This window comes from Protopterus annectens, chromosome 2.part0, assembly GCF_019279795.1.
Source record: "Protopterus annectens isolate FY-2018-M chromosome 2.part0, PAN1.0, whole genome shotgun sequence".
Taxonomy (NCBI): Eukaryota; Metazoa; Chordata; order Ceratodontiformes; family Protopteridae; genus Protopterus; species Protopterus annectens.
In genome coordinates, this window is record NC_056728.1 from 1,672,004,024 (window position 1) to 1,672,025,996 (window position 21,973).

The 21,973-nt window shown below is 41.3% G+C and overlaps 1 protein-coding gene across 1 annotated transcript in view; it reads right to left on the minus strand.

Moving 5' to 3' along the window:
• The window catches only part of VPS13D (vacuolar protein sorting 13 homolog D), a 3,321,573-nt gene that overhangs the window by 768,167 nt on the left and 2,531,433 nt on the right, over positions 1 to 21,973 (minus strand). The window contains exon 49 of the mRNA XM_044060428.1: positions 10,932 to 11,058. Within this exon, the coding sequence (XP_043916363.1) occupies positions 10,932 to 11,058 (127 nt within the window). The remainder of the gene's footprint in view (positions 1 to 10,931; positions 11,059 to 21,973) is intronic.

Sequence of the window (21,973 nt, forward strand, 5' to 3'; positions counted from 1 at the left end):
ATGACAGCAAAAGCCTTGGCCAGATCAAGGTAGGTGTATGAACCAACTTGCCTTCATCCACAGCTCTGGTGACTGACTCAAAGAAGTCAACCAGGTTTTTCACAAAACCAAACTGTGTGGGATCCAGAGTTTGGAGGGAAATGAAGTTCCCATTTAGGAAGGTATAATTAGTACACCATATAACATTTTGCTTGATAACTATAAGAATCAATCAAAGAAGATTAGGAAGGACTGAGAGGAGAGATTAGATAAGCAATTCACAAATAAACAATTGGGGGAAATATGTATGTCTCCCAAATATGCAACAAAATCTAGACGATTTCTGATCTTTGCCTGGAAGTGCTTACTAAGATATTTTTATACCCCAAGCAGACTTCAAAGAATTTTTCTTCAGGCAGACAGGAAATGTTGGAGGTGGGATGAGGCAGAAAGAGGTAACTGGGAACACATTTTCTGGGAGTGTAATGAGTTGGTATACTTTAAAGATTCCCTGCTGACTGCTCTGTCAGAGATGCTGGGTGAACAAGCTGGAGTGACTAGGGAAATTATTTTTTTGAGCTATGATTCAAACTCGGAATTGCCTAGACATAGTAACGCCTTGCTGAGTCTAATTATGATGGCTGCCAAAAAAGCAATTACTAGAAAATGGAAATCAAAGTCTAAACCAACTTTACTAGAAGTAGTGAAGATAGTAATAAAAGTAAAGCAACTGGAACTACGATCTTTAGAAAAGGGTAGGAGTAAATTAATTATTTATTTATTTTATTTGATATTTGTTAACTGGGCTAGTCTGACTAGGCAAAAAAAGCCCTTTTTCAGCACAAACCCGAGGAGAAAAACTCCAAAACATATACAATAATAAAGTAAAACTTATACAAGTACAAAATACAAATAAGAGAGATTAACTCATTACATCTGAGTGACATCTCCAGGTGCATCTACAGTTAACTCCCACTGACGCCTTCATAGGTTTATAGCTAGGTACTAGGCTATCGGGCCGAGGGCCTACGTAAGCCTAGCCAACAAGGTTCCCTGGCTTACTCCACCCAAAAATGTTATTTTCCTGTGCCACTGTCGAGCAGAGACACAGAAGTGATCCCAGGGGTGTAATTCCTATTTCCCATCCACTCATCAAGATTTTTCTTGAAGAGTGCTAATGAAGAACTTTGCTTGACATAGATGGGTAGCCTGTTCCAGAGTATGGGAAGTCTCTGGGACAGGAATCTATCCCTCCAGCATGTCCTGTTTATTGTGGTGACAAGGTTTAGGTCCCTAGAGGGTGTAGCTCGGAGGGATTGGGATTTCAGGCATCAAATCCCGCCCGTTCACTTATGCATCAACAATCCCAAAATATGCCATGTACAAGGTTCTAAAAAGATCTCCTCTCAAAGCCTACACAATGGCAAACTCAACTGCACCAATATTTACAGATTTGTTGGTTTGGAGAGTTCCCATGTGATTGGATACAAATAAGTTAATAGTAACAATGATACATAATCAACAGTTAATTGAAGGATAGTAGCATTAGTATGAAGAAAGATTAAGAGGAGTGAGAAATTCTTAGTTTCTTGGTTAGTTCTTAGTATCTTACTTAGTGGGAAATTACACAGGAAAAACATGGGAACTGTGGGATCAATACATGCAGAGGAAGTACGAGGTTTAAAAGAAGGCAGAATTTGAATGAGCGATGTAATGGTTGACCAACAATGACTGGATATGTTAAAAGTGTTAAATAATGTTTGCAGCTACAGTTGTGTTGCACAGTTTGCAGTGTATAATGTTTGCAACTGAGATTGTGTCACTATAGTTTATTGTCATTTATATAAATGTAGCATGGCCTATGCCATGCATGATAATTTAATAAAGATGTTTCTTGTTTAAAAAAAAAAAAAAAAAAAAAAAGAATAAAACTCTGCCTGGCATTACTGACTGACTGTAATCAGCCATGATTTACTGGGGCCAGGAAAATAAGCAGATATATCATGGATGTTCTGTTAACTCCCAAACAAGTATGAGTTATGTTAGTGTGTGTGGGAGAAAGAGAGAGAGAGAGAGAATGACTGGAGTGGGGAGCAGTGCCAATGCAATGTATGGGCAGCCATATGTGCTTAATATACGAATTTACACCAGCAGTAATTACTAGCGATTCACAGACATGCAAATTAGCCTATAATGAGGGTTTTTTTCATCATAATGTCTCTGAACTGCTTTTTCTGCAATAGTAGAAAGAGACACTTTGGCCACAACTCTTATCTCCCTCAGTGGGGTTCTTTCTGAATTCAAGAAATTTGCAACTAAAATAATATTACAAAGAATTGTTTTGGAAGGTGGTATAGGCTGCTGCTTTCCTCATTGTGGGAGACTTTGCCCTTCACACCTATACAAACTGCATTCATTCTGAGTTGCACTGCCTCAGAGTACAGGAAATGCATTTTTTTCCAAGCAAAATTAAAGATATTGTTTACCTTAAGATGGTGTGACCATGGGATTAGTATATTTAGTAAGTACGGATGTGAGGACACCGATCCCCATATGATGGTGAAGAGGGCAAAGTCCTCATGCAAAAAGATACAACTTTGTTTTATTATTGCAATATTTAAATCTTACTTCCACAACAGATGTCTCCAGATGTCCTGTTTCGGAAATGGTCAGGAAGTGTCACATTTTCCAGTTCTACTTAAGAAAATTTTAAGCTCATACATACTTGCTCTACAGTACTGTAGAAAAAAGCATGTATTCACTAAGTGAAGTACAGTTCTGAAACAGATCTTTAATTGCAACCATTCACCTAAAGAAGGTGGGGCATTCACTGTATAACAGCACATGGTTTCATTTTTCAAAATTCTCCAGCATTACTCAAATCTTTATATACAGCACTAACAGTAAAAAACAAAAGTTTAAATAAATTCCTTGTACCATACGACCACACAGCTGTACAATTGTTGATCACATCTGCCGTATAAATATATAGAAGGTTGTTCCAATTTTGCCATTTTAATTCCACTAAAGGATCACTGTTAGAACATTTTGCTGTTTCTAAATGGTCTATGCTGAAAGTCACTTACATATCAGTCATCCTTCTTTAAGGTACTCTCCATATCTGTTATCATAAGCTTAAATTTTATGTCATTCTCTAATTATCTGCTTTATCTATTTCAGGGTCATTGGGAGTTGGAATATATGTAAAGCAAAGATGCCTATCACAGGCTATAAACACACACACACACACACAAAAAACTATGGACAATTTGGAATTTGGATGAGCAACAATTTACTCATCACATTTCTTGGGATTTGAGAGGAAAATGCAGCACCCAACAAAAACCCACTGGGTCAAAGGGCGAACATGCATACTCTGCTGAAAAGGTACCTTATCTAAGAATCAAACTGCAGAAACGTGTGCAGTGATGCAGAAGTACAAACCACTGTGCTAACCTTATACAAATGGGACCTTAATCTAGGTCTACATTTACCCATGTCCTTTTACCTGCCAACATGGAATGCAGTAGCATTAAAGCAGAAGCACATACTCCCAGCATGTCAAATAATAATATGTCCACAACTATAATTTTCTCGGTTTAAAGACTGACTTTTGGATGCAGCTAGAGATCAGGTGAAGACAATCACTTAGGTTCCATGCCCTTCCCTGATATAGACTTCAGGAGCCATTTTTACATCCAGGTCACCCTTAATCTGCAAGTAATTTCTGCTCACTTCAGCTTGCATCCCAAGAAATTTGACAACTCCCACCCCCCCAAACACACCAGTGAGCTGGCATGCAATATACTGCATATATGACCTGTTAATTGATTTAGAGTACTAATAGATACTGAAGTCCAAATTTCAAAACACACCAGTGAGCTGGCATGCAATATACTGCATATATGACCTGTCAATTGATTTAGAGTACTAATAGATACTGAAGTCCAAATTTCAAAAACAATGTACAAAGAAACTAACACAATGAACACAGGTAACATATGTTTCAAAGATGTACACGTGTATAGAACATATGGGATTTATATACCAACTTTGAAGATGCAACATCTCAGGGGAGGCTACTGAACGTTAAGAGCGGAATAAAAATGCACATGCATTACCCTTCCTTGTCTAAATATTAGATACTGCTGAAATCTGACAAACTAGAAGGCTGTTAGCCTGAATTTGGAAAACTGGCCTCTGAACAAATTAATTTCAGGAGATTAAATTAATCCAGTTCTGATTATAAAAAGTATTCCACATTTTTTTCTTTATAATTCGTTTGCATACAGCAATGACAAATTAAACCATTCTAGTACAAGACACGTAAACAAAAATATTTATCTGCTCTATACAATATTAAAACACTGTTTTACAGCACAGGACAGTAAACTCCATGGTAATAACATGAAAATGACAAAATGTCTAACAGTATACAACACTGCTAATGTAGAGTTTTGACACTGAGATATCTGCTAGCAATCTTGATGAGTGAACCCAGCATCACAGATACTTGCTGGGAGGATGAAAAATTATAAGCTGAAGCCAGTTTGGCCAACCTGTGGAAGGAATTCAAGGCATGCGTTTTGGGAAGGATCCTTTTCGTTAAGACATGGAAATGCAGTCAAAGGGAAGTACAGCAAAAGACTAGGCAGTGCACTGTAGAAAGAATAGGCACAACATGTGAAAACAAATATAGTACAGTTTTGTACCTACCATAAATGTAAATGTTTGAGTGTCTTCACTGCTGCAGTCATTACACTTGGGTTATCCTGCCGTCAGGTGGGCCCGCAGTCGGCCAGAGTTCCAAAGTATTGGTCCGGCGTCTGTTGCTATCGCTTCTTCACTGACGTCAGTGCGCCAGGGGTATATAAGATGCAGCCGACGCCATTTTCTTCAGTTTTTCTTGCTCCAGATGTCAGGTGCCCCCAAAAATGGCAGGCAATACATATTGCTAATAAAACATACAATAAGGTAAAAATAAAACCTTCAGTAACCAGCAAATACACTACATAGGTAGTATAGGTTGAGAAGTATAGATAAATCCCAGCTAAGAAAGAGGGGATGGCGGGTGGGTAACCTGGACTACAGCAGTGAAGACACTTGAACATCTACATTTATGGTAGGTACAAAACTGTACTATGTTCATCATGTTTCACTGCTGCAGTCATTACACTTGGGTTGAATCCCAAAGCTGAGTTAGAGTGGCTGGTTCTATAGAGGATTTGGTGTGGCTATGAGGCCCTGCAGCACTGCAGTGGCAAAGCCAGCTCTGGATCTAGAATAAAGAGGCAAATGGTAATGCTTGGTAAAGGTGTGCACTGAACTCCAAGTTGCAGCTTCCAAGATATCTTTGGTAGGTACTCCTCTAAGGTAGGCAGTAGAAGTGGCAGTTGCCCTGGTGGAATGTGGTCTAATGTTACTAGGTACAGGTTTCCCATGTTGTGTGCAGCAGAACCGGATACAGTGTCCTATCCACTTTGAAATGGTCTGCTTTGAAATAGCCTTTCCCTGTGATCCTGCAACATATGCTACAAACAATTGCTCAGTTTTTCTGAAAGCTTTTGTTTGTCCAAGTAGAAACGTAATTGTCTGTGTATGTCCAAGGAATGCAGAAGTCTCTCCCCTTTATTCTGGAGATTTGGATAAAAGGTTGGCAAGTGAATAGTTTGGTTAAGAGCCACACTGGATACCACCTTTGGCATAAAGGAAGGGTTAGTTCGTAGAGAGACTCTGTCTTGATGAAAAATGATGAAAGGCTCCACTGCCATTAGTGCCTGTAACTCTGAGACTCTTCGTGCTGAAGTTATTGCCAGAAGCAGAGCAGTTTTCCATGATACATATTTTAATTCTGCTGAATTGGCTGGCTCAAAAGGAGGTAAAGTGAGTTTTTCCAAGACAAAATTAAGGTCCCAAGTAGGTGTTGGTGCTCTCCGGGGCAGTTTTATGTTTTTAGCCCCTCTGAGGTACTGCGTTAGCAATGGATGAGAGAAAATAGGAGGGTCTGTGTTGTAATGAGCCGAGATGGCAGAGACGTGGATCTTAATGGATGAGAAGGATAGTCCTTTGTCCAGCATCTCAGTTAAGTATTGTAGTATCTGAGGAATGTTTGGGACAAGAGGGTCAAAGCTTTGAACCTGGTTCCAGGCACAGAATCTCTTCCACTTTTTTGAATAAGATTTCCTGGTGCTAGGCCTCCTGGCCTCCAAAATGACATCCATAACAGCTTTAGAAAGAGGTGTCGTCTATTTGACTAATGAATCTGCCATGCAGCCAGGTTTAAGGTTTTGAGCTGACTGTGCAGGATCTGATTTTTTTGTTGCGTCAGAAGGTGTGGAATTTGAGGTAAAATCCATGGTGGTCCTTGAGCTAAGTTCTTTAAGATTGGGCACCAGACTGGCGTGGCCAGTATGGAGCAATCAGGATCATCTGTGGTTTTTCTTGTCTGGCTTTAAGGAGTACCTTTGAAAGGAGAGGCAGTGGTGGGAAGGCATAAACTTTTAGGTTTTTCCAGCTGAACGAAAGAGCATCCACTCTCCATGCTTGTGTGTGATAAGTCCTTGTGCAGAATTTTTGTAGTTGGCAATTCAGTGTGGAGGCAAAAAGATCTATGTCTGGGCACCCCCATTATTGCGTTATCATGCTGAAGACTTGTGGATTTAGTTTCCACTCGTGAGGATCCATGATGTTTCTGCTTAAGTTGTCTGCCAGAGTATTTTTCTTTCCTGGCAGGAATTGTGCTTGCAGATGAACTTGATAAGTTAGAGCTGTGTTCCACAAGGTCATGGCTTGTCTGCATAGGGGGTAAAAATGAGTGCACCCTTGCTTGTTTATGTACCACATTACTGTGGTGTTGTCTGTCTTTAATAATAATTGTCCTGGATGCAGAAGGTCCTTGAAAGCTGTTAGGGCATTTTGTACAGCAAACATCTCTTTTTGATTGATGTGAAGATGCAGTTGGTCTGTGGTCCACTTGCCCTGAATGCATTTTCCTGCCATGTGTGCTCCCCAGGTGCAATCCGAAGCATCTGTTGTTAAAGTCTGCCTGGCTGTGGGTAGAGTGAAAGGCTGACCCTTGCTGAGGTGACATGCCTGTGCCCACCATCGAAACTCCTGTTGTAGGCAGGGAATTAGTGGTATTACTGTTTCCAAACTGTGAGAGTGCTGAGTCTGCAGTCTGGCATATGGAATTAGTAGTATGCAGGATGCCATGAATCCCAAGGCCTGCAGAATTTTTCTTGCAGGGAGTTGGGACTTTGTTGCCATCAACTGAAAATACTGAGTCAGTTGTCCTTGTTTGTCTGGCGTGAGATAAGCCACCTGGGCCGTTGTATTTAAGCTGGCACCCAGGAATATTTTCTCTTGTGAGGGCACTAGTTTTGACTTCTTTTCGTTTACTGTGTACCCTAGGCAAATTAGCAACCTTTTTACAAACGACAGATGCTTTAGAAGAATGTCCTTTCTCTCTGCTTGAATAAGGCAGTCGTCCAGGTATGGATATATTTGAATTCCCTTTTGTCTGCAAAATGCATTTACTGGTGCCAGGCACTTTGTGAAGACCCTGGACACAGTAGATAAGCCAAAGGGCAGTGCAGAGAATTGGTAGTGCATTGAACCAGCTATGAATCTGAGGTATCTTCTGCAATTTTGTCTGATAGGGACATGCAGGTATGCCTCTTTGAGGTCCAAAGTAACTTGCCAAGCCTTCTTGCCCAACATGGGAAGTAGCTGCTGTAGTGTCAACATTTTGAATTTCGGAACATCCAGGTAAGTATTTAGAGTAGAAAGGTCTACTATGGGTCTCCAGGCTTTGTCCTTTCTGGGGACCAGGAAGAGTCTTGAGTAAAATCCTTGCCCTTGTTCTTGCTGTGGTACTTTTTGAATAGCTCTCATGTCCATGAGGGCTGTAATTTGCTTTTGTGCCTCTGCCCATTGATGTTGTGGCAGGTCTGGCATTCCTTTTAGCCTTGGTAAAGTTTGAAAGTGGAACCTGTAACCTTGAGACACAATATTCAGAACCCATTTGTCTTGGGTGATTGTTTGCCAATTTTGTGAAAAAAGTGCTAGTTTTCCCCCTAAGGGAGCTGCCAAAAGGGAAGAGCTTGGCATTGGAAGGGGGAAGTCATTGGGACTGTTTCCTGTAAGGTTGTGTCTTGTCTTCACCTCCTTTTGGGGCTGAAGCACCCCACTGTCTTGGTCTGTAAGAGCCTTGGGGCTGAGATCTGCCTCTTGGGCGTCTGTATCTGCCTCTTTGTGGCCTGTCTGACACTGGAAAGGACCAATTCTTTGCAGGCCAATTTCTGCTAAATCGAGGTGACTGTACCTGTAAGAAATCCTTCACTGATTGCAAAGATTTTGCCTTATCTTCCATTTTCTTTAATACCTCCTCTGCCTTAACACCAAATAAAATACCTTGCTGTAAAGGAGCATCCAATAATTTTGCCTTAACATGATCTGGTAAACTTTGTTCTTTTAACCAAGCATGCCTTCAAATCACAGATCCTGTAACTGCTGCCCTACAAGAAGCCTCTAATGAATCAAAACCACATTGCAAAGTATGTTTTCCCACTTGTTCAGCTGCATGCAATAAATCCTGCATTTCCTTGTAGTCAGGATGTTCTGCACTAGTACTCATTTTCTGTTTTAATTGAGACATTAAGTATTGTTGATATTTAAGCATGTGAAACTGGCAATTTAAAGCCCTCACTGCTAAAGTTGCGGAAGTGTAAACTTTCTTCCCCCAGCTGTCTAATGCTCTAAAATCCCTGTCAGAGGGAACTGGATTTTTAGCCGTGGAAGCCTTTACCCCTTTTGGACCCTGGGAAATAGTTTCTGGGTCAGCAGCAGGGTTTTTATAAAGAAATTTGTGAGAGTCAGAGACTCTGTAGTACCTGTCTGGCTTGACTGGAGCAGGGGGTAAAGAATCAGGATTTAAACTGGATTCAGAGAACATATCATCCACAATATCCAACACTGGCAGAATAGCAAGGGGCCTGTGCTGAGGTAATAAAAGAAAGTCTCTGAGCCTTTTCTTGGATTCTGAATAATCCTGGCCCTCCCAATGGAAATGCTCCCTCATGGTATGTAAAGTTTCCCCAAAAGAATAATCTTCAGGAGGAGAGGCTGAAGGAAATGATTCTTCAGCATCATAGTCCTCATAGGGGGTAAAGAGTATTCCTAGTCCGAAGAGGAATCAGAATATATAGAAATCTGGTCAGAGGAATCATAGTCCGTATCCTGCCTAGTCCTTTTATTAGGAGGGGGATAGGAACCCCTGATCAGAGCAATTAAGTCTTCGGCCATTTTGAGCATCTGTTTTTTAGGCATGGAGGCCTGTCCAGGTGAATGCTGTACTTGCTTCTTTGTCTTTAATGGAGTTTTAGACTTGACTGTAGTTGTAATGGTAAGTTGAGAAGGTCTGAAAACACCCTCAGAAGCCGATGCCTGCTCAGAGGCTCCGGACCCATCTGAAGGGTTAGTCTCCGTAGGTCCAACACTTTGAGTATCCAGAGGCCTAGGTACCTCCACATGGGAGTCAGTAGCGGCCTGTGGCTCTGAGGTAGCGGGTGTCAGGGGCTGCAAAAGCACCTCACTGAGAACCGGCGACTGGCCTAGAAGAGGCTTCGTCGTCAGTTTTGGACCTCGGATGCCTGTCCTTATCCTTGTCTCTGCGTTTTTTGTGCATTCCGGTCATCGGTTATTCCGACGGCATGGTATAATTAAATCTTCGGCCAAAGTAATGGCGAGCAAAATCAAACTGGCATTTAATAGTGCGTTTGTTAAATCTAGCACAAAACGAACAACTAGTGACATCGTGATCTGGGCCTAGGCATGGAATACAGTAAGAATGAAAATCCTTATGAGGTATTTGCTTCCCACAAGAAATACAATTATTAACTTTTACTGACATCAGTCTGAGGCAAGAAAAAGTTTCCCCAACAGGGTACTTAGCTTTATTGAAGACTTCGGTTCTGAAAATCGAATTTGATATCTCAGGAGTCGGCCGACCGGAACTTGCGAATTGCTTTTGCTTCGGGCACCACGCGGCAAGAAAGACTGAAGAAAATGGCGTCGGCTGCATCTTGTATACCCCTGGCGCACTGATGTCAGGGAAGAAGCGACAGCAACCGACGCCGGACCAAGACTTTGGAACTTTGGCCAACTGTGGGCCTGCCTAATGGCAGGATAACCCGGGCCCGCATGAAGACAGGATAACCCAAGTGTAATGACTGCAGCAGTGAAACACGATGAACATCTGGCATGTTTAAAGAATAACACTGTGCAATGCATGCAGCAGACTAAACGTACTAAGGGATGCATCTCAGAAAGCTATAATTTCATAGTTAACTTGAGAAAATGCAACCTGATGTCAGCAGAGGAGTTTAAATGTACAAAACTCTGGATAATAAAGAATCATTTTATATGGCATTTTCCTGACACTTGTTCATCACCCCCTGCTACCAACATGTTGTGTGTCCATTTGTCCCATCCTGTCACTGGCACTGAAAGATGCCCAGAGATAAAGACAGAAACAGAAGACAGCATCCATCATCTTATGGGAGGTTAGGAGACAACAGACACTCTTAACAGCTCTACTTCTGTCAGCTGACAGTCTCAGCGCAGTATGTACTTCCACCAATCAGTGATGCCTGGATGGGGCTCGTACTCTTTGGCTAGATTTATTACCTCATGTCCCTGTGTACTGCAGTACTGTAAATAACGTTTATCCAGGTGGCACTTCTGTGGTAAGAGTTAAACTGGCTCCTTATCCCTATGATAGGTAAACGAACCTCAACGGTATGAAATAGGGTTAGTAATGAATGAGGTGCAAAATTGAATCTTGACTGCAAAGAAATTAGAAAATGCACATCTGTAAACATTACTACATCAAGTACAGCACCTGCTTTCTTTTAAAGCAAATTCTAAGTGAATCTGTAGTTAGTATGACTCACAAGTTGACCTGTTCTTTGTCAGTATAAGAGAACAACAGTGGACTTAGACTCCTGGCAAATTCATGTTCCTCAAACTGTCCTGCAGCATCCATCTTAGTATTGTCCTGTCGAAAAATCAAGGGTAACCCTAAGGTGACAGAGAAAAAAAATTAGAAAAATGTCAGCCAGCAATTTATTAGCCTTTTCATCGCACTCTTAGTAAGTTATGGCTATCAAAATTAAATGTGAAACAATAAATTACCCACATTCTGTAAAAAAACAAGATGGAATTAATGTTTGAATATTTGCCTATAGAAATAAAAAGCTTTCATGGTCACTACTTGTGTGGCTCTCCTGCTTACTAAATGAGTCTCTGCATTTGAAAAGTGCTGCTACCTTACATTTCTTTTATTATTCTTCAACATCTCCTGATACTCGAGCAATGTTATCTGACCTCCGGACAGAATAAGTATTACCTACCTCTGCTATACTAGTGCCTCAACCACCCTTCTCCATCCCTAGTACCTGTCCACATAATCACCTCAGACATAACTGTATACCTGTGATTGCTACATTTACCCTCCAGTGTACGGCTGTTACTACTTACGTGCTATACATTGAGCCAGTCATCTTACATTCATCCAGTTCAGCATATTCTTCAAAAAGTGTGCCTAACAACAGTGTTTGTTTCAAAATTGTGCTTCATTCTGTTGCATGTACTAATCTTACTCTTCTTCAAGTCCTATGCAATCCTTCTGAAGAAAAAATATTCTAATGTTATAATTCAAAAACATTTTTGCAAAGTTTTTCAAGAAGCCTCACCAAGAGTAAATCAAGTTAACAACAGTGAAATGAATGGCTTAATAAAAACATGTGCTTATGGTTCCTTAAGCTACTGCACCTTCATAACTTGTGTGCATCGTTTCAATACATATTAATGACTCCCTGAAGTGGACATCCAAATTTGAATAGGTAGGCCACTGTTTACAATGAAGCCCTTTCTTATTTCATCCACCACCACACTGGTCTCATTCTTCTAGGCACGTGTACATTTCTCTCCTGGTTTCTTTATTTCATGTATTTATTTATTTATTTTTACTTCTGTTGAAGGCAAATCTTCCAACAAAGGGGGAGAAAGACAATGCCCTCAGCAATTGTAATAATTTCTTGCAATAATTCTAAGAAGTTTACATTTTTTAGTTTAGAATAATTGGCCAAGAACATAAAAGAAGGGAAATGGGAAAGTAGACTACAATACCAGGTACTTGACTGGCAACTAAATGATGCCATGATTCCTATGACTACATCTCTATTTCTAGTGCTCTTACATTAAGAGCAGCTAAACTTCAAGCTATTATTTTAACTGTGCAGTGCTGCGACAAATCATGCATGCAGATGAATTTGTCGTACTGTTTTTAGTGTCATGTGACTGCTTTCAATCCTCATTGTGTGAAGCACTGTGGTTCAAACTGTATTTAATGTGACAGCTTTACTGAAAGTGTTTTTTTTTTAATGAAAGTGCTGAAATAGTTATTTTAGCTGATGAGAGATTTTTTCATCTGTTTACTAGTTTACTGTTCCATCAATTCACCATGCGTTCTGTACACTCTTGTTTCTAACTTCTGTAAACAACTTAACTCTGCCTATGCAAACACACATACTGTCATGCAGCATTTTATCATCCACCTGTAAGGTTTTACATGAGGCGAAGTTGTTCTGTGTTGTTTGTTGAGATGCTTACAGAAATATGACAATATAAATAAATTGTACAAATAATATGTAATATCTTTCATTGGTGCAGTAGATGGTTAGGGAAGATGGGAGTCAGTGACTAATGCTGGCTCACCCATCCTGGAGGAAGGGAAGCAACTGTGGCACAAGGGCAACTCCTAGTGGGACTACTTAGTGTTACACCCAGTGTAAACTGAGCCTACTGAATCTATGCTCTCAAAGTGCATGAGAAGCTAAGGGGAACCTGGTGTCGAGGATTGTGCTTCATTTCAGGAGATGGGAATAGTGGAGCACAGAGGAGCTATGGGGGAACGCTCCTACAGTGAGAGGCTGAGTTAACACCTGGGGTCAGCAAGCTACTCCATTCCCTACCACCTGACTCTTGCAGGGGAACAGAAACCTGATGGAGATTCCCAGACAGGAATTAATGAGCCACTGAGTTTTCACTTAACTCAGGAATGTCCATCTCCTGTCCTCTGGAAAAAATCTACTGACTAGGTAGAGACAGAGGAACAAAATAACATAACATCTTTTTAGCTGCATTTTATCATCCAGCTGTAAGCTTTTACATGAGACGAAGTTGTTCTGTGTTGTTTGTTGAGATGCTTACAGAAATATGACAATATAAATAAATAGTATATGAATAATATGGTAATGCTGCTCAACGTCAGAAGTCTAAACCTCAAGATGCATGCACTCGAGACTCTCCTCAGTATGGAGAATATCGATATCTGTGCAGTAACAGAAACCTGGTTCAAGGCTCCTGAGAGCACCACAGCACTAACAGGTTATACTTCATACCATGCTTTCCGGCCCCAAAACTCTGACCGAACCACAAGGAGGGGGAGTATCCATATTTAACAAAGATACCCACACCTCCAGGTTAGTGGCACTGCACGAAGCATCGGAGACCGTCCAAGTGCAACTAACAGTGGGCAAAACTGCCTTTCAGTTTGTAGCCTGCTACAGACCACCCTCCCAAACACAGGAACCTCACTCGGCTTTCCTGAGAACACTGGAGAATATGAAGGTCTCTTCAAACACCATTATATTGGGTGATTTCAACTACCCAAACACTGACTGGGAAAACTACTCAAGCCCAAACACCCTCGCCCAACGGTTTCTAGAATTTATAAACTCAAATGCTATGTAACAACTGGTCACCACTCCCACAAGAGGGGAAAACATATTGGATCTGGTCATCACCAACATGGGGTCTCTATGTTCCACACCAGAGGTATACCCCTCATTGGTAAGATCAGACCATAAACTAATCTCACTGGACATCCATATTCCATCCCCACCCCTAGTCAAGGAAACCATGGTGAAGAACTTCTCAAAAGCAAACTTCACACTTCTCAAAACTGAGGTGGAATCCTTCAAAGCCCCCGGGCCAGTGGAAAATATGGCCCAAAATGGAGAATCCTTTACAAAAGCATTCTATGGACACCTACAGGAATGCATGGAGCATGCTATCCCAAATAAAACCAAGACTCACTCCTCCAAAGGCAGGAACCTGTCTGGTGGACCCCGGCCATAAATAAGCTATACAACAGAAGGAGAAAGCTACTTCATTATAGAGCAAAATCCCAAAAAGGGAAGGCGTCTCTGATCAGTACTAGCAAGAAACTACGATCCCTCATAAAATAATCTAAGGCCAGTTTCGAAAGAAAAATTGCACAAGACACTAAAGATAATCACAAGGCCTTCTTTAGTTAAGTCAGAAACCTGGGAGGCAACTCCCAGATATGCTCTGAGTTAGTGCAAAATGACAAAAAATACACTGAACCCACAGACATTGCCAACATCCTAGCAGAAAGGTTCAGTGCAAACTTCTCCCCCCTTCCCCCCCAAAAGAGCAAATGTCTATCCCAACAGAGTGTAGCCTTCCTGAGATCACAGATGCACAGGTGAGAGCGCTGCCCTCTCCAAAGCAAAAAACACAGCATCAATGGGACCAGACGGTGTCCCGGGCTGTGTCTTACACGAGCTCCAAGAAGAACTAAACCCTCATATAAAGTCACTGTTCAATCTCAGCCTCACTACAGGATATGTACCCAAGGAATGGCGTACAGCAACAGTGGTCCCACTCTGCAAAGGTGATGCCACAACAGACCCCGGAAACTATCGCCCTATAAGCCTGACTAGCCTGGTCTGCAAAGCTATGAAGCGTATCATCATGGAAATCATAAACAAAGACATTGGGAACCTCCAGACACTGGATCCTACCCAATTCAGCTTTGTTAAGGGCAGATCTTGCCTCTTGAACCTGGTCGACTTCTTTGAAACAGTTACCAAAGCCACAGATGCAGGAAGGTAGTCCACACAGCCTACCTGGACCTCACAAAAGCCTTCGACACAATACCCCACTCGGGCATCATAAATAAGCTCACCAGCTTAAATATCAACCCCTATGTCACAAGATGGGTTGCAAACTGGCTCAGGGATAGAACCCACATGGTCAGAAAAGCAGGTGCCATGTCAGACTCTAAACCAGTTACAAGTGGCGTCCCACAAGGCTCAGTCCTGGGACCTCTTTTGTTCGGTATATATTTCTCAGAGGTACAGGCTAACACGACTGGACTATGGCTGACCAAGTTTGCAGATGACTGCAAACTGGGTGCCGTAATAGACTCTCCGGCTGACACAAGCATCCTCCAAAAGGGTCTCACAGAGACGGATAACTGGTGCCAGAGCCATGGCCTAAAGCTAAATGCCAAAAAGTGCATTGTCATCCCCTTTGGGAAAAACAAAGTGCCCACAAATTACCACATAGGTGGTAATCCATTAAGTACGGAAGAAGTAATTAGGGACATGGGGACCCAAGCAGATAGCAATCTCTCCTTTGACAATCAAGTTGCCAAAGTGGTTAGAAAGACCTTCTATATAGCCCACCTTATCATGAAAGGATTCACATCTAGATCAAGAGAGGTCATTGTGCCCCACTACTCATCACTTATCAGGCCCATAATTGAATACAATGCCCATTTTGGGATGTGCCTTACCCGACACCTGCAGCAACTGGAAAGACCCCAAAAGTACTTCACCAAGAGGATCAAGAGGCTCAAACAGATGCCCTATGCAGCTCGGCTAAAGAAACTCCAGCTCTACTCAGTTGCGTACTGCCCACTCAGAGGTGATCTGTGTCTGACGTATAAAGCCATGTCCAACCCAGAATTAATGGACATGCTTCACCTCAGGAAATCCAAATCCCTTAGAGCTACACGCTCCAGGGACTTGAACCTCAGCACAGAAATAAATAGGACATGCTGGAGGGACAGATTCATATCCCAGAGGCTCCCCTCACTATGGAACAATTCCCAATCCATGTTAGGCAGAGCCCCTCACTGACCCTCTTCAAGAGAAATTTTGAAGAGTGGATGGGAGATTGTAAGTTTACCCCTGGGATCTCTTCTGTGTCCCTGCTTGACAGAGGTACAGTAAACTAACCTTAAAAGGGCTACCTTCTGTGACCTACTATACAGAGGCATATCAACTAATCTACAAGGGTGACGAAAGCCAAACACACTCTGGCTAGGCTTATAAATGCCCTAGGGCAGACAGCCTAGTATCAACCTATGAACCTATTAACAGAAGTCACACATCAATGAAACTATGCTACCAGTCACGTAATCTTCAAAATGAAATCTTTCAATAGCTTGAAAGTAGCATGGTTTTGCCTAAAGGCATCACAATACTGATCCTACAGAAAATGTCTAGAGGTGTACGGTTTAAGGAGTTTTAAAACTGGAATATACCAATAAGCAGTTTTCATGTGGAGGGTTACTATCCTCATCTGCAAGTGGAGAAGAAGAAAGAATGAAGTGCTACCACCTTGAACTTTAAAGCTCTCACGTTTGCTGAGGCTTGAAAAATCCAGAGCTGGTCTCCAAAGGCATTCTTCCTAAAGAATGTGGTACAACAGCGTATTCCTTTGAATTGCAAAGAAACGTACATGTTTGGGTAACCAGACATAACATAACAATAGACCTTCTAGATGAAGCCTCCAGATATCAAAATCATAACATCTGAATCTTGCCCGACACTGCTACTCCTGCTAACTCAAATCTGTAAATGCAAAGGATTCCTACATTCTCTACACGTATGTGCATGTGTGTACCTATGCATACCCAGGTTATTCTTGTATCCTAGTTGATGCACATTCACTTCAGTTCCTTGAGCTATGATTCTCTGAAAGGGAAGGATGGATGTGGTACATAAAAAGCTCTTTTTCTGTATAATTATAAACTCTGAAGACCAAATTACAATAATGTGCAAAACTTTCTCTACATAAGTAGTTAAATGGCACCCCAAGAAAAGTTTTAAGATCTGAAAGTCACTTGACTTCAACTTGAAGTGCCTGAACCCTGCACTTTACCAACTGATAAAACAGAAAGGTAATAATGAACAAAAATTACAACAAATAATTAAAATGAATAATCAGTGTATATTAATAGCGTAAATAAAAACATTCATGGCTGCAATAATAACACCATAATAACATTCAGAGCAAAAGCTTGGTATCCATTTAATCCTCTTCTGAAACCAGCCAAGTGGGACAGTCCAGGAGCCAGCCTGAAAGCAAGATTCACAAAAACAGATGCTGGTGGCTGAACACCATGTAACCAGAAGACTCCAGAACTTAAGATGGATTGACTAAAAGACCATGTGTACCAGAGTGCAGAGTTCTGCAAGTCTTGTACCAGGACAGAAAGCCCTGTAGACGAGGTGGGCCCAGGCCATCAAGGGCTAGATAAACCAGAATATGGTCCTTAAAAAATGATCCACTGTTTGAATGGTAATCAGTGAAGAATCCTCAGAACTGATGAAATTTAGAAGACCCTAGACAGTAACTGAGCTGCAGGATTTTTCACTAGCTGTAAGTAGGCAAACTTCATGACTGACAGAACCACATACCACGTGTCGCATTAATTGAGACAAGTGGTCACTATGTGGAATAAGGTGCTTGATCAGTGTTATATTCCACATATGGAAATATGATGACTTGACCACCACTGAAATTTGTTCCCTTATCATTAGTCTGCCATTGAAAATCATACCAAGACCTCTAGTTTGCTTACAAATGACAGCTTGTGTCCTCAGTAAGAAATGTCTGGGGACAAGACTGGCATGGATGAATTTGAAAGTGTAGCATGCATTTTCATGATAACAGTGTTACAGATATTGAGCTGAAACTGTTTACTAACTACTTAATCATATACAAGTTCCAGATCCTGGGCTAAGTGCTTGAGAACAAACACAGACTTGGTCCAAAGAAACTCAAGCAGTAATTCACCCAAAGAATATCCAACTGGTTATAAGTTCAGTATAAGATAATGAAGACTTGAGAGACTGGATGTTACCAAAACCACAGAAAAGTAGCAGCAAAATCAAATGTATAAAATCCCTTAGAGACCCTGTCAGGATCAGCAGATACTTCAAGAAAACAGCAGCACAGCAATAATACTTAAAGAGTAACACACAAAGCATTAATTGCACACAGGTTGTGCTTGTGTAAGAGTTTCTGCTGTGCGATTCCTGTAAAGTTTCTCTTAGGATTGGTACGGGCTTCACAAAAAAACAACAGCACAACAATGATTGTAGCTACATGCCACTAGTGCCTGTATAAAAATCTTTGTTGAGCAATGCCAAATACAACCCGAAAGAACCAAACAGCATAAAGGTAAGCAGGCAGAACCAATAAAACAAAACTCACAGCACCCCCAGCTAGCATGTTACCATTTTCCTTATGACCCTGTCATTGGAGTACTGGGAAATTCTACCATTTTCCAATGCCATAAGTATGAAAGGAGGCACCCACATATAAAGCACACCTAGAGATAATGTATTCCCAGATTAGTCCATTTGTCAAGATAAATATTTTAGTAAATATGTGTAGCAATGCCATTAAGAAGCAGTATTTCAATGATAAATGTATAAACGTTGTTTGCTCCAAAACAAAGTAAAAACTAATTTAGTTTTCTAAAAACAGAATACATGTAATTTAAAAACTGGAGAATTAAATCAAATTATCAAACTTGTATAATATAAAATGGTTACTGTCACGGAATGTCAGTGATCAAATCATCTTACATAATATTCCTGTAAGAATCCATCCAATCATCCAAAACACCCTTTTTCCCATTTTTGCGCATGGGGTTGGGGGTGACACATCAACAGTGATCTTCATCTACAGCCAAAGTTAACAAAGCTGGGTGGCTATCCCTGCTTTGGTTGTTCTTTAATACCACAGACACACGTGCACTCACACCTATGGTCAATATTCCTCTGAGAATCTTTCTGGCAATTAGAACCAATCAGTTCTGCTAACACCAGGCTCCATCTTTTAAATATCTCAGGCTATGGTTAGGCCTCCTTTCTTTTCTTCGGCACTTATCTTAAGAAAAACTGCAAAGAAGATCAATTCCCTCCCATTTTGGACACAGAAACTATAACTCCTTCCTCTTCTGTGCAGCCAGGACATCTACAGGAAAACGTATTCATTCCTCACATCTAGCACCATTCAATTTATCTCTAACCAATTTTGTGGCTTCATTACACTCTCTTCTAGAAGTGAACTCTATTGCCCTACTTCAGAAAAAGGCCATCAGCAAAGAGCAGAACTACTTCCAGGCTCTCAATTACTTCAGACCAGAAAGACATGAGGAGGGATGAGGGAAAACAGGGTCTTAAGAAAGAGCATTTTGAAGGAGGGAACCTTCAGAAAGGTGTTGAGGTGGAATACATCTAGTATGAGTCTCCGTTCTCGCTTTCATGGGAACCAGGAATAATCTCAAATAGAAACCCTTTTCCTTGCCTGAGGAGGTGCTGGTTCTACTGTCCGGGGTGAGATCAGATTGACTTGCAGGACGGGAAGGATACCCCTCAGGGATAAAAGTTCTTTTGTAGACATTTTGTAATCATTTTATATGATGGACAAGACTCACTTGTCTGAGGTAATGAATTCCCAGGCCAGAAGAGTTAGCTGAAGCATTAAGAGAGGGGAATGAGAGAACCAATGTGGGAGGAAGAGGCAGAAGATAGTCAGTCTGAAGCATTTTTTGTCTGGAAAAGAGATTTTTCTAGGCTTGGATCCCAACTGAGATTTCTTTTGAAATCTTTTCTTAGTAAGTTTCTTTCCCTTCTGAGGGGCCATTTGTTCCCTGCGAATAAAGGTGTGGGTTTAGAGGGTTAGTTCCTCTGGTATCTAGAGACTGAAGTAAGAAAAATCTGCTTAAATTCCAACACGACTTTGCCTTTTTCCTGCATGGATTTGAAAAGTTCATCAGGGAGACCAAAAAGAAGAACTATATGGAAAAGGGAGTCTGGCAGAGATAGAAGGCAAAACCAAGCAAATCTTTGGATGGCAAAACCCGTGGATGTATTTCTAGAGGAGGCTTCTACAGCATCATAGCTACACTTAATGGTGTGTCTGGCTTCCTGTGTGGCACTGCTGAGCAAGGAGATAGCCTGAGACTTCTGTTCAGAAGCTTTAAGTTTAACCAGAAACTTATTTAGGTTTCCCAAGAAAGTAGCTACTTGGTAGTTAAGGGCTCTGAATGTCAAGGTTGCCAGTCCTGTAAATAAACCTACTGTCTGTATCAGATGGCAGCACATTGGATAAAGGCAGAAGTTTGGTGGGTTTTTCAGTAGACAAAAAGGAAGATGGCAGGGTTTCCTACCGAATTCTTGTAAAGGAATTTCATGTCATCTGGCACTTTGCAGAACCTCTCAAGTTTCATAGTTGCAGGAGGCTATGAATCTGGATTAGAAGAAATGGAAGCAAAGGCATCCAAAATGGTTTTGAGGACAGGATGAACATCTGAAGGGATAGGGGCACCAACATCCAATAATTCATAGTACAGTATTTACACATCTGAGACCTGTTTAGTACCCCATTCAAAATGCAGCATCATACTAGAAATAGTTTCCCCAAAGGAAATTTATTCTAGGTGAGAAGAAAAGGATACTCAGTCCTCATCTAAATCTGATTCCTTCTCTTCTGAAGACAACTCAAGCTACCTTTTCAAATGTGGAGGGGCAGAAGAACAGGAAGGAATGAAGCTTCAAAGACAGAATGGTTTTACATAAGTCTTGAAAGAAGTCAAGGCATCCCTTCTACTGGGATGCCCGCTGACGAGAGATACGTTTAGTTTTTTTTTGCTTTCTTCTCACTGGGATGACTGCTCAAACAAAGCTATGTGGTGTGGAACCTTGTTGAACCTTGATAAGGGAACTAGGTACCTCTTTCTCACACAAAAATCTGAGGTATGCCCTCTGGTCCCTCCAAAATAATTACTCTGGGTTCCCCCTTCTCTCCTGCGGCAGTCGGAGATTCAGTCTCATCAGAAAAAGTACAGTTGTGTACACTTACCATAAATGTAGATGTTCAAGTGTATTCACTGTTGCAGTCATTACATCTGGGTAATCTGCTGGCAGGTTGCCCTCAGTCGGCCTGATTAACAAAGTCTTGGGTCCTGCATTGGTTGCTGTCCTTTCTTCTATGACTTCAGGTCGTCAGGGGTATAAAACATGCAGCCGACGCCATTACATCAGTTTTTCTTGCCCCAGGTGTCAGATGCCCCCAAATGGGGTGCAAAATATATATATATGTATATAATTTAAAACACAAAACATATACCTCCAAACAAAAGCAAATACACCAAAAAGGCTTTTAATCAAAGTAAAAGAAAGGAGAGGTATAGTTAGAGAAAAAACATTGGGCTGGAGGGAGGGTAACCAGGACTGCAACAGTGAATACCCTCGAACATCTACATTTATGGTAAGTGTACACAACTGTACTATGTTCTTCGTGTTTCACTGTTGCAGTCATTACATTTGGGTAGAATCCCAAAGCTATGGTTGGGAGGATGGGTTTATACAGCATTAGGAGCAGCTATAAGGCCCTGCAGGACAGCAGTGGCAAAGCCAGCTCTGGATTTGGAGAAGAGAGGTAAACAGTAATGCTTGGTGACTGTATGAACTGAGCTCCAGGTAGCAGCTTCTAGAATATCTCTGGGAGGAACCCCTCTGAGAAAGGCTGCAGAAGTAGATGCAGCCCTGGTGGAATGAGATCCGATCCCCTTGGGGATAGGTTTACCATGGTGCATATAGTAGAAATGAATACAATTGCTTATCCATTTGGAAATAGTCTGCTTTGAAATAGCCTTTCCCTATGCCCCTGCAGCAAATGCCTCCAATAGTTGTTAAGATTTACTTAGAGATTTTGTCCTGTTTAAGTAGAATCTAAGTTGTCTGTGTACATCCAATGAATGCAGAATCCGCTCACCCTTGTTCTGTGGATTGGGGAAGAAAGTTGGCAGATGAATGGT